This window comes from Lichenostomus cassidix, chromosome 5 (genome assembly GCF_008360975.1).
Source record: "Lichenostomus cassidix isolate B80296 chromosome 5, HeHo_3.0, whole genome shotgun sequence".
In the NCBI taxonomy this organism is placed as follows: Eukaryota; Metazoa; Chordata; class Aves; order Passeriformes; family Meliphagidae; genus Lichenostomus; species Lichenostomus cassidix.
Window position 1 is genome coordinate 37,803,596 of NC_139486.1, and position 12,144 is coordinate 37,815,739.

Here is a 12,144-nt window from a genome sequence, read left to right on the forward strand (position 1 = left end):
GAGACTTTAAACACAGGCCTCTGTAAATAATTTTTATTATGCTTTGAAAGTTCTCATCACACACATGATCACAATGCAGACAGTTTTCTCAGTGCAAAGTGCTTTGCTGCCTGTTGAACCAGTGTATAAGCTGTTAGTAAAACCAGGAAGTTATTTATCAGCCAGTCAGTACTGCCTTAAACACACATCTTTACTGCTACCCACATTGCTTTACCATCTGTATTTATGGACTTGTATCCACCTCCTCATATCAAGTCCTCATTTATCCCCCAGCATGCACTGCAAACCCTGCACTTCTCTGGTGTATTTTTGAAGACAAAGTCACACGCCATCCAAGCCTTTCTCAGATTACAACATATCCTTTAACTGTCCAAAACATCACCCGTTTTGGCTGCAAATCCACTTGGATTCTTCCCATCTGGCCAGCTCCTCTGTTTTCCCATTCTCCAGCTCCTTTTCTTCCCATGAAGAGTGTGATCACTTCTGTTTGCAAGGAAGATGATAGCGGGAAGTGTGGTGGTCCTTCAGGTCAAACTCCTCATGGCCTTCCCTAAGAAGCAAATACAAAGTGCAGTCAGAAGTAAATACCCAGGCCAGGAACTCACCCTCAGCCACTGCACAAGGCATCTCCCAGCAGCCCTCAACCAGAAACATATCCCAAGGGCTGGCTGTGAGGACACAACTAGCAGCCATGTGGACTAACTACTTAAGATATTTGCTTGTAACAGAAACCTCTGAGGTGCTTTTTGGGAAGGTCTGCTCATCCTTGTCAGCTGGATTTGAAAATGACAACAGGTTCTTCTGTTTCTTTCCCTCTTGGAGAGATTCATGAAACTACTCATTTTCAGCACAGTGTCTATGATTCCAGGGACATTAGTAACTTCTGTGACCATAGACAAAATGACAGTCTGCTCCAGAAAACTCTGGAAAATAACTGAAAATAATGCAGCCTATTGGCAGCTGTCTTAACCATGCTCAGGAACAGGCAGTGTCGAGTAAGACACAAGCCTTTGTCTGCAGCGTGCGACTGATACACTCACTCACCTGCCAGACTACTGATTCTGCTTTTACTGATGTTTGCTGTCAGATAACTTTTGTTTGTATGCTTTGTTTTTAATAATCTAACACTGCCAATCATGTTTTCTTAACATTTTCACATGGTTTTCCCCCACTGCATTTGCATTTCTCAACAGAAACGTGCAGGAAATGAGAGAATATGCACAAAAGCATCTCTTATTATCCCAACCAGATTTTTAGCAACCTGCTGTCTGAATGTCATCCAGCATTAATCTGAGAACTCAGCCAACTACCCAACACTTCTGAGGCACAAAAAAAGAGAAGTCACACCACCTGTTAGGAATAGCTTTGTATTCAAACGAATTAACCCTCCAAATCTGAGACTTGAAAAATTTGTAAAAATTCAAGCTACACATGTTTAAGAACCAAGACTACAGCTGCTGCAAGGCCTGACTGGTGAAAAAAGGCTCACACATACATATTTCAACAAAGATTTTTCTAATATGGTTTAAGATTGCAAAGTCTCAACCTAAGAAAAACCTCAGGAATTTATACTATCTGATCTCCCCCTTTAAGGGAATCCAGCCCAGGTCATCCATAAATGGCATTAGCAAGCCATAGGAGTCACTGAACAATGGTCTCATTTATCCCATCCCACATAATGCAGCACATCAGCTGCTCCAGAGAACACTCAGACAATGGGCCCAAACATGCATTGAAGCATTTCTGCCTAGGACCAGTTTAGTCCCTGAAGCCTGGGACAACTACTGATCACACAAATTATTTCTGTAACAATTAGCATTCAGCTCAATTCTGGAATTCTCAAATCTTTCCTCCTACTGCCTGTTTTTCTGCCCAATGAAAAAAACAAAAGGGGCCAAGCTTACCTTTGACCCACCTCTCAGACCCAGAGGAATTGTAAGACTCACCAAAAACAGCGCTGGCAGTAGAGGTCCCCATCACAGCCATGGCAGCGTAAAGTGGCATCTTCATTGCAGATGCAGCACCAGGGTAACTCATCCTCATCACTGTCATCTGACCTCACAAGAGCTGTGGTGGTTGGAGTGTGGCTCTAATTCATACAGAAAACAAGAGACAGAGTTCAAACTCCAGCAGAGACAATAAAGGATGTTAACTGTAATGCATGATGGCCACAGTGCCCTGTTCCATGGTGTATAGTTTATTCTCTGTTGATCCTAAGTCTGTGAGATGAAATTGCCCAGAGCACAGGGACAGGCTCCGTATGTGTCTAGATTGCTAAATAAAAACCCAAGGTACTTCCTAGAATTTGGGTTTGAATCTATGTTGCTTGGAATGTAAGCAGGTATTCAGCCTCATTTAGTGCCCACAGTGACATACACCTACACTGTCTATACTGTGTTAAGGGCATGAAGCCCAACAGTTCTGGCAGGCATCACAACAATGCCATGTGATAGACAATTCCTGCTGCAAAAGCAAGAGATCAAGCAGTTTTGCTGAAAGTGGCTGTGTGGGAAGGGAAAGGAATGTGGAAGTGGGGGCATTGTTTTCTCCCTATTGTAGAAAGAAAACTGTGGGACAAAGGAAGGAAGTGCTTTGCCAAAAGGAATAGTAATTCATTTTACCTGAGGCTGGGACAAAAACATCTTCTGAAATTATAATCATAATAATATATCCATATAGCCAACTATGGTCTCCTTCTCCCTTACAGAGAACTCTTGTGGAACTGAACACACACTGAGATGTAGTGCCTGGACACTGGCAAAGGCAGCTTTCTGACACAATCTTTTCCTAACACTATCTTTCACATCAGTAATCCCAGAAATGCAAGGTGTCATACTTGAGATGAATGTTTTTGGTAATGCTAACAATTATATAATTTCCTCCACTGGGAGCAGGCCTGTGAGTCACAAGTGCATTTAATTCTTGTAATATACATTAGAGATCATTTATGTTTCTCCATAGTAGGCCAGAATCCACTCTGAGCATAGGACATCTTTGTCTGAGATGTTGTATGAGAACACAGTAGAATACTATCTAGAAGTTCTATTCTGCACATGCTGAAAGCACTGGCAAACCTCCCATTTATTCTGGTTCAAGCTGTATTGTACTATACCATGGCCTTGTTGGTCTAATTATACATATATATATACATATATATGTATATATATACACACATATATATATATGTATAATTCTCTAATATCCATATTGTGAAGTGTCTACCAACTTCTCTTGGTTTACATGCACTAACACTCAACACAAAGCCAGCCTGAAAGGAATTGTATTCCAGGGAACAATGCCTTTTAAAAGTACAAGGATGATTCACAGCTGAGCTCAGAACTGGTCAGACTTGCAGAAGCTGCTTGGCTTGCTTGCCCTGGAGAAACTGGTTGGGTAATTTTTTTTCTTCATCAAGCCTAGGATACAGCAAGCTTTTGCTGCACACCTATACTCTCCTGACACCCTGGAACATGTCAATTCAAGAGATCCTGACCAGTTCACTGACCTTTTGCTTTGCTTTCTTACTCAGGTTCTGTTGTGAGGGCCCTGGTTGGGTGATCTGATCTGGGGGAATGTTGAATCCACTTGCTTCATCCAGGGCTGCTTCCTCTGCGAGCTGGTAACAACAGAAAGCAAGAAGTCTCTTGTTTCAAACACAGCTGGGAGGTTCATTCTAGGCCCTAAACCTCCCACCCTTCTTGCTCTCATGCACTAACAAGAGATGATAAGTCTGAATACAGCTGGTGTTATCCAGACAGATGTGAGCTAACTGCTCTTGGAACACTGTGTGTCTATTGTGGACACTCTGCAGCAGCAGGGGTCTGCAGCTCACACACTCTGCTTCGCAGTGCAGCTATCAGGCCCTCAACATCATGCCAATCACACACACATATCATATCAGATATAAACTTAAGCTCAGATCTGCCTGAAAGACAATTCAGAGACATTTTAGAGAGAAATGTAGGTATAAGCTGTGCTATACAGCACACACCTGATCATCCACGTTGACTGGCTGGGGGAAAACATGGAACAAGTAGGAAGTACCAGCAGAGTGGGGTTGTACAGGAGACACACACAGACCATAAGAGACACTAAGCATGAATGAGAAAGACAATGTGACAGACTAGAAGTATTGTTGTCAATCACCTGTCAAATAGCTGGATGGCCCATGGGAGCTAGTACTGGAAAAGCGCTAGGAAAGTAAAGAATGGAAACTCTTCTCAGGAACAGAAACACATCCTTTGTATGCTCACCAGGTAACACACACACTGGGAATAACCAAGAGGAAGATAAACAAGGCCACAGCTGCCACCTCTGACCTGTTTCAGCACTCTGCGAATGGCTTCTTCCTCAGCCACTTCCTCATCACTGTCAGGAAGCTTATAGGTTTCCAGTGTAACTGTAGGAGTAAGAAATGTGAGACTGTAACCCACACCTGCCTTGTGCCCATTTATGTACCAGTGACAATTCTTTGTGATAGGAGCTGGATGTGGCATTCTGCCTCTGACAGAGACAGATCCTTTTAAGGTGCCGATTCCTCAAAAAGGATGTTACTGTTTGTTTTTAATAGTGAAGAGAGAAGGAAAAATACCCACCAAAACCAGAGTTTTGGTTTTAAAAGCTTTGTTAACTTCATCAGAGAATGCTAGAATTATCCCAAAGAAGGGTGCAAGACAAAGCAGTCTAACCTTACAGTTCCAGCCTTTACCCTCAACCAGATCTTTCATATTGATTTCATTATAAATCAACTGGTACAGCTTTGCAGACAGAACCAAATCTCAGTCTGTCTCTTGCAGAACAGAGGAATTAAATGGATAAACACCTCTCAGAAAAGAATTTACTCTGTCACAGCAACTTGATTCTGCTCTTGGCACTGTATTCTCACCTGCTACCCACCTTTCTCTGGGTCCTCGCCTTTGAGTGCTGCCAGTCTCTTGGCAACCTGTAGGATCTTTTCCTGCCTAGTGTTCTCTTCCCGCAGCTCAGCAGCAGCTTCTGCCAGAAGTTTACTCTTCTCTTCTTCTAGCTGTTTTGGGTCCAGATTTGCAGAGCACACACAATCTCCACCTTCCCGACTGAGATCATTCAAACTCTGGCTACTAACAGCTGTAGACAGACACACAGGACAAGCTAATGACTTAGCAGCAACATTCCTTGGGCACAGAAAACATGACAAACAATGCTGTGAGAGCAGCTTGCTGCTCTCCATGAAACTGGATAACAAGGGGAAAAGGCATGCCAGTAGGATCCTCACAGTATATGAAGAGAAGAAAATGAGCTAATCTGTGGCCTACAGTGAGATCACAGAGAAAGCACTGCAGCTAGGAAGATAATGGTGTGCCAGATTCTGATATTTTGTAACAGTGCACAGGTGCATTAGGAGTAGCAACAGATCCTCTCCAGGGATGGGTCACCTTAGAGAAACAGAGAGGAGCAATCTCAATACAACTCTGACAAGAAGGAGCCATCTCCAAGCAAAGACACTGAGACCCAGTGTGCAGACAGATGGCTGCTCTTGGTCAGTCTGGGGATCATACGGGGAAGATATGGACAAACTGGACACTCAGCTCACCTGTAAGCTAGATAGAGAGGCACATATTCCCTTCTCAGCATAGCACACACATTTTTAGACATAAACAGGTCTCTGGAAGCCAAAACAGATACCTTGAGGCTGAACTCTTGGTCTGTAGTGCTCATCAATGGCAACTTCCTCAGACAGCTGAGTTAACAGGTCATCTGTCTGCTGGACCAGACTTCTGGTATCAGGAGGCTGGTGTACCTAAGAAACAACAGGAGTGTGGGAAAAGGCAAATGAGAGGAAAGTGGTATACTCAATCAAAGGAGGTTTGGCAACCAAGGTGACCTTAGATGGAAACAGCATAAAAAAATGCTTTCACTGATACTGAAAATCTCAGTTTACAGTTATGTGGTGTAAGATCTACAAGGGTTTCATTTTCAGAGGTGCTGAAGGCACACAGTTCTATGAGCAGTCCCCCAAACAAAGGCAAGAGGTGCTGAATGTGTAGGAGTACATGCTGCTGGGTCCCAAGTCCAGCTCTGCCACTACCTCCAGTGTAAACAAAGGGCCATTCTCAACAGTGCCAGCCAGCAGCCCCACACAGACTGATGATAACAGCTGGGCATGCAGCTGAAAAAAAACCATGAGGAAACAGTATCTTGGGGACAAGATTATTCCTACAGGCTTCCAAGGCATACATCTAACTTTATCCTTTGCAACCTCAGACAAACCACACTGTGCTTCCATTTCTGGAATAATTAACACGACTTTGCCCAGCTGGCATACAGTAATGATGCAATTTAAAAAGATGTAATTAGAAGGTAGGGCTCATAACCCTCCAACACAAACAGCTCTGAAAAACTATGACCACTCAGGTATGTAAATGGGTTGAGAGTAAAAAACCTTAGCATTTAGTGCTAAAAATATACACATGAACTACATCTGACATTAAGGAACATGTTGCATTAAAATTGAAGCAGTGAACTGGTAAAGGATGGTGATTTGCTTCTGGAGCAATGCAATGACCCAATCAGAAACAGAGATTTCTGAGAGAAGCTACCTGGACACAAAAAAGCTGAAGAAGGAAGAATGATTTAACATCTTGGGACACCAGTTACTGAGTCAGCTCAGAAAAAACTGCTGACTAAAGAGCTGAGGGAGCTTACAGGTCTGGGAGCTTGGGAAGGAGGATCTCTCCCCTGCAGGGCAGCCAACCGGTCCTCCATTTCCTGTGTGGATGGAACAGGTCCCCGACCATCCTCCTTCAGGGCCGCCAGCCTAGCTTCTATTTCAGCCTGAGTAGGGATGGACTCTGCAATTCAGAATAACCCAACCAAGGAGATTATTCTGTTATTGGAAACAAAAGGTTACATGTTTTTTTTCTTAAAATTGTATTTCTTTCTGGAATCAGACTCTGAATACCTGAGCAAAAACCTCGCCCAGCCCCGACATGAATGAGGGGTCATACTGCAGTGACTCAGAGACTACCCCAATGCCAACTGCTCTCCCTTTCTTCCAAGTCCTTGCCTCTTTCACAGTTTATCTCCTAGCCATAAGGCAAGTATTAGGGTGATGCCATCTTGCAATCAGCTGACTTGGGATACTAGGGACAGGCAGAGAAAAAAGTGCCATTTAGGCAGTTCAATCCATTGGTCCCACACCTCTTAACGCAATCCTAGCCATATCAGACTGAAACCACATAACATGTAAGAGGCAGAGGCTACAAGTTGTTCCAGGGGAGGTTTAGATTGGGTATTAGGAAAAACTGCTTCACAGAAAGGGATGTCAAGCACTGGAACAGGCTGCCCAGTGAAGTATTTGAATCATCATCCTTGGAGGTATTCAAAAGATGTGTAGATGTGGCACTTTGGGATATGGTTTAGTGCTGGACATGGCAATGCTGGGTTAATGGTTGGATTCAGTGATTCGATATTAACCAGGTAACCATTTTGAAGGGTGTTCTTTTGCTTTTGGAGACAACATATAATGTTTAAAATAGTTTATTCTCACACAAGCACCTCAAGGCTGCCCCAGAACCTGGCAAATGTGGACTGGGATGAGAATCCTTTTCCTTCTCTGTGAGACAAGGCTGGTCAGAACATAGTCCTATAGAGACTGGAACTGCTGTTGCCCAAGACAATGACTCACAGGAAACCTTCTTCAAAATAGTTTGGCCAAATACCTTAATTTCATTTCCCTCCAAGTGGGCTTGAACCAGGGTTTTATCTCAAATGGAAAATGAGAAAGTGATTTTACAGGCAAGATACTACCCCAAAACTGAGTAGTTTCAAGAGAAACCCCAAGAAGCAAAATCAAACTGGAACTTTGATGTAAAATCATTGTAGAATTTGGCCACGGTGGCAGCAGGATCTGGATGCTCTGTCGTATTTTAAGCCTTCGTTCCCTTAATTTGCAGCCTTTTAAAAGCCCAGAACTTCCCACTCCCTCCAGGTTCCCTGTTTCCCAAATAGCAGTGCTCCCACCCAAGGTATTTACGGTATTCTCTAAAACTCACTTGGTTTCCTTTCCTCCCTGAGCCTCTCCAGTCTCTCTGCAATAGCTCTATCCTCTTTTGAGAGCCCCTGGTATTTGGAGGCTGCTTGACCTCGGGGTTTTGCAGGTGCCTTCTGTTGGTCTTTCAGCTGGTTTTGTTTAGCTTCAAAAGCTGCTACACGCCTGTGGCAAGGATGGAAAAAACACGTAACAATTAACCCAGAGATAAGAAAACATGCTCTGTGAACCCAACAGGCTATCTGAAGAGTGTCAGTGCAGAACAGAAATTAAATCACTCTCTCCACTATCAGCACAATAAGATACTCCTAAGAGTAAGGAAAACCTTAGCTCACAAGAGCAGCACACCTGGCACTCCTTCCCAGAAGACAAGGAACATTTCACCACAAGGTTCCTGTTTCCAAGCCAACTCTGATCAGCCACAGATAAATACAGGCAGGTACCTGTTCAGGAGCCTATTCAAAAGAGCATACCCCCCACCGCTCCAAACAAACTAACAACCCAAATAGCAAAACAAAATCTCCATCCTTAATCTAATTCTGAACAATTAGAATTAGAAATACCCACACCACAAGCCCCACTTTTGTTGATATCCATAGGGGAAGACGAGGGCCTGAAAGGCTCCTCTGCAGTAGAAAGAACTGCTTGGCAAGTGCAACTCACTTTTTGTAGTTTTCTGGTGGTGACCATTTTGCTGAACTGCTTTGAGATCCCTCTCTGGAAAACAAAAACAAAGATTTCTCTGAACTCAAAATACTGACAATACTTCTTCATCTAGTCTCTCAACTCAAGAGGAATCAGTAGGTATTTCTTGACCTCTTGGTACAGCCCCTTTCTTAACCTCATTGATACTGAGAGCAATCAGCTTATGGAAGAGATTAAGATAATACAGCTGCCCAGGACAGCATGGGCCTTCATTTTTAGTCCTTTGGTCCAGTTGTTTTGCATCTTGACAGAATATGATTTAATACGGTCACTAGTGATGCAAAGGAGGTGGGGCTGAAATACCCTTGCCTCCCACAGGCTGCACCTCCCAGTTCAGAGAGCAGGTAGGGAGTACTTAGGTAAGACTCCCAGTGTAATTAGCTTCCATGCAGCAGGACACTCTGAAAGGAGCTGGGGCATGCAACAAACACAGAATTATATAATGCACAAGCAAAACACAGTGTTACAAAATTTATTATATAACCACCATCACAATGACATCTTCCAGCACACTTGAACGCTGCACACAACAAACATGTATAACTGTCTTCTACTATGCTATGTTCAGGTTCATGGACTAAACAAGACACTTATGTAAGGTAGTTAGCATATTTCATCCATTCTTAGAAATCACAGCTAAGGCCTGTGTAGTAGTGACTGAATGCAACACTGCTGGAATGCTTTCCAGAGTTCCAAGGCTTCAATTCCGAAAGCTATTGGCATGAAGAACAACACATACAGCTTACATAACTGTAGCCTATGTGTATCACCGAAAGGACAGAATGCCATCCAGAGGGACCTGGACAAGCTCAAGAAGTGGGCCCTTGGGAATCTCATGAGGTTAAACAAGACAAAGTACCAGGTGTTGCACTTGGGTTGAGGCAACTCCTGGCATCAACACAGGCTGGGGCACAAAGAGATCAAGAGCATTCTGCCAAAAAGGACCTGGGAGTGCTGGTGGATGAGAGGCTGGACATGACACAGCAACGTGTGCTCACAGCCCAGAAAGCCAACTGTGTCCTGGGCTGCATCCAAAGCAGTGTGGCCAACAGGAGCAGGTTGGATGGAGCTCTGAACAACCTGGTCTGGTGGAAGGTGTCCCTGCTCACAACACAGGGGCTGGAAATAGATGATCTTTAAGGTCCCCTCCAACCCAGGCCATTCCATGATTCTATAATCTACCCGCTATCCAGTCAGGGAAGATTGTTTTTCTGCTATAGCTCTATAGCGCTGATATTAAAATGATGAGAAAAAAAGACCCAGAAGAAACATCAAGACAGGCAGTCATGTTTCCTTAATGGCTTTGAAGTTGTGAAGGGAAATCAGAAAATTTCAAAACTGAAAAGACTGAACACTGTCTTTCACTGTTTTCATCAGCCAGTGAAGATGAAGATCTGCACTAATGAGGCTCCTCTTCTTTAGACACCTGCAGAGCCAGAAAATTGCCCTCTCGCCAGTGAAAATTCCTTGCTATAGGAGAAAAGTCAGGAAAAGGAAAAAGAGAAATGCAAGAGAAAGAAGAGGACACAGAAGAATTGGTTGACAGAGGGATTCTGGTGTGCACCAGTGTTCTTGTATTACTTGTTCATGTGTATAATCCTGCTGCTACTGTTTTGAATTACATGTTTTGTTTTCAACAGGAAGTCTACAGGTTACGTTCGCAAATAATTTTGTTTTCTTTTAAAAACAAGAATTTTATGGATTTTGTGCTACAAAATTTTACGTCTTCAGGCCACACATTGCAGAGAACCCTTGACAAGGAGGTTTTATGTCTCCCTTTGCCCACAGAAGTAATAACATTTTGAACATCTTATTGTCAGGCACCTACACACCTGAAAAGACTGCCAGAACTGTTAAAGGGGTGTAGACTTCTGGGCAAAAACACAGTGTGGCTAAACCTTGGCCCATCTACCTAAGCCATCCACAGGCATTCAGTGTCCATCCATGAAGATTAAACCTGGTGCTTGCAGACTACTTTGTCACCACAGAGAACAGGCACAAATCCTGATTCTTATTTCTGCACAGCTCATGTAAGGACAGTTCAGAAATGTCCTGTCTTGAAACTCCAGGGTACAAACAGCATCCATGCACGTATGGAAAGCAGAGCTGTCGTGCAGAAATCTGCAACACTACAGGGGATGTAAACTGAAGAAAAAATGCAGGAAAATGTCGCTGGGTGAAGAAACACTTCCGTCTTACCCAGTTAGCTTTCCATGGCACTGCTTGCACACTTTCTGCGGAGTGTTTCCACAACGGGGAACAACAGCACTGAAGCTCCGGCAGGCCGAGCAGAAGGACCGTCCGCAGTTCTTGCAGCCACACTGCAGAGACAGGAGAGAGGGGCGGGACAGAGTTCACCACCTCGCCACCACACCCCATCGCTCTGCCTGGCCGCATGCAGGCACAGGGCCCGTGCCGAGGCACACGGAAAACAACGCTGGGCTTATGCTGATTGTTTTGTGACAGAACTGTTTCACCAGCTGCTGCTGAAGATATGGAGACTCAAGAGCCTTGGAGCAACAGCACATGACTGCTGCTGGGAGCTGAGTCACCCCCTCACCCCAGAGTGTAACCAAGTGTGTGTGTGAATTGTCTGAGACCATGACAGAATCCTGGACTAGAGGAATGGGATGGCATTCAATGACGATTTTCTTTTTTTTTTTTTTTTTTTTGGTCAATAGTTTCCCATTCGATATTTGAAGACATATCGGAATTAGGCACCACGAGAACTCAGTAAACAAGGACAACAAGGCCAGGTTGCTGGCCGGCAATGTGTCTCGGCGCCGGGCGAGGCAGCTCCCGGCTCCCTTCTCAGACCCTCACATTGCGGGGAGGCACCCGCGGGACCAGCCCGCTCCTGACCCCCCGCAGCCGGACTTGCCTCTTTCTTGAAGACAGAGAACTTGGACGCGCACCCGTAGCACCGGCTATCCATGGTGCCACCGTCCCGGCCCGCCCTCAGGCACGGCGCTGCACGCCCACCACGCCAAGCTCCATGGTTTCCCCCGTCCTGTGGCTGCCTCAGGCCCAAGGAGCGGCGGCGAGCGCGGCTGTCACAAGCGGGGAGGCGCGGAGAGCACCGTCCCGTCCCGTCCCCTCAACACAGGCCAGGCAGCGCATGGCCCGATGGGAGTTGTAGTCTCTCGCCCCGCCCTCTCCGCCTTCAGCTGTCAGGAGGCTGTCTGCGAATAAACTACACTGCCCAGGGCTCCGCACGGTCCCGGTGCCGGGCTGGCTGGGCTACCATCGCCGCGCGATGCTTTATGGTACCTGTAGTCTGGTGCCTCTGCCCAGCCCCACCGGAGGCGCCATGTCCCCGAGGGCATCAGCTGTTCTTGGGGGTTAATAAGACAAAAAAGTGTATTCTCTAAGGCTGACAGGCTGACAGTGTTGTGCTCAAGCTACTGTGG

At 45.1% G+C, this 12,144-nt stretch overlaps 1 protein-coding gene across 1 annotated transcript; it reads right to left on the minus strand.

The window, feature by feature from the left end:
• Positions 1-18: 18 nt before the first annotated feature.
• Positions 19-11,835, minus strand: ZFYVE19 (zinc finger FYVE-type containing 19). The gene is made up of 11 exons (XM_085062425.1): positions 11,616-11,835; positions 10,934-11,055; positions 8,693-8,746; positions 8,034-8,194; positions 6,685-6,830; positions 5,665-5,779; positions 4,897-5,106; positions 4,320-4,399; positions 3,506-3,616; positions 1,947-2,089; positions 19-550 (listed from the first exon to the last, which is right to left on the minus strand). Exons 1-11 carry the CDS (start codon positions 11,667-11,669, stop codon positions 478-480), a joined length of 1,269 nt encoding a protein of 422 aa, XP_084918551.1. The 5' UTR covers positions 11,670-11,835; the 3' UTR covers positions 19-477.
• Positions 11,836-12,144: the final 309 nt, after the last annotated feature.

Excerpts from the sequence above, each read along its gene's own strand:
- ZFYVE19 (XM_085062425.1), bottom strand. The coding sequence starts at position 11,669 with ATGGATAGCCGGTGCTACGGGTGCGCGTCCAAGTTCTCTGTCTTCAAG. Across the intron at positions 11,056-11,615 it reads TCTCTGTCTTCAAGAAAGAG|TGTGGCTGCAAGAACTGCGG; the intron begins GCAAGTCCGGCT and ends CTGTCTCTGCAG. Across the intron at positions 5,780-6,684 it reads CTTCCCAAGCTCCCAGACCT|GTACACCAGCCTCCTGATAC; the intron begins GTAAGCTCCCTC and ends GTTGTTTCTTAG.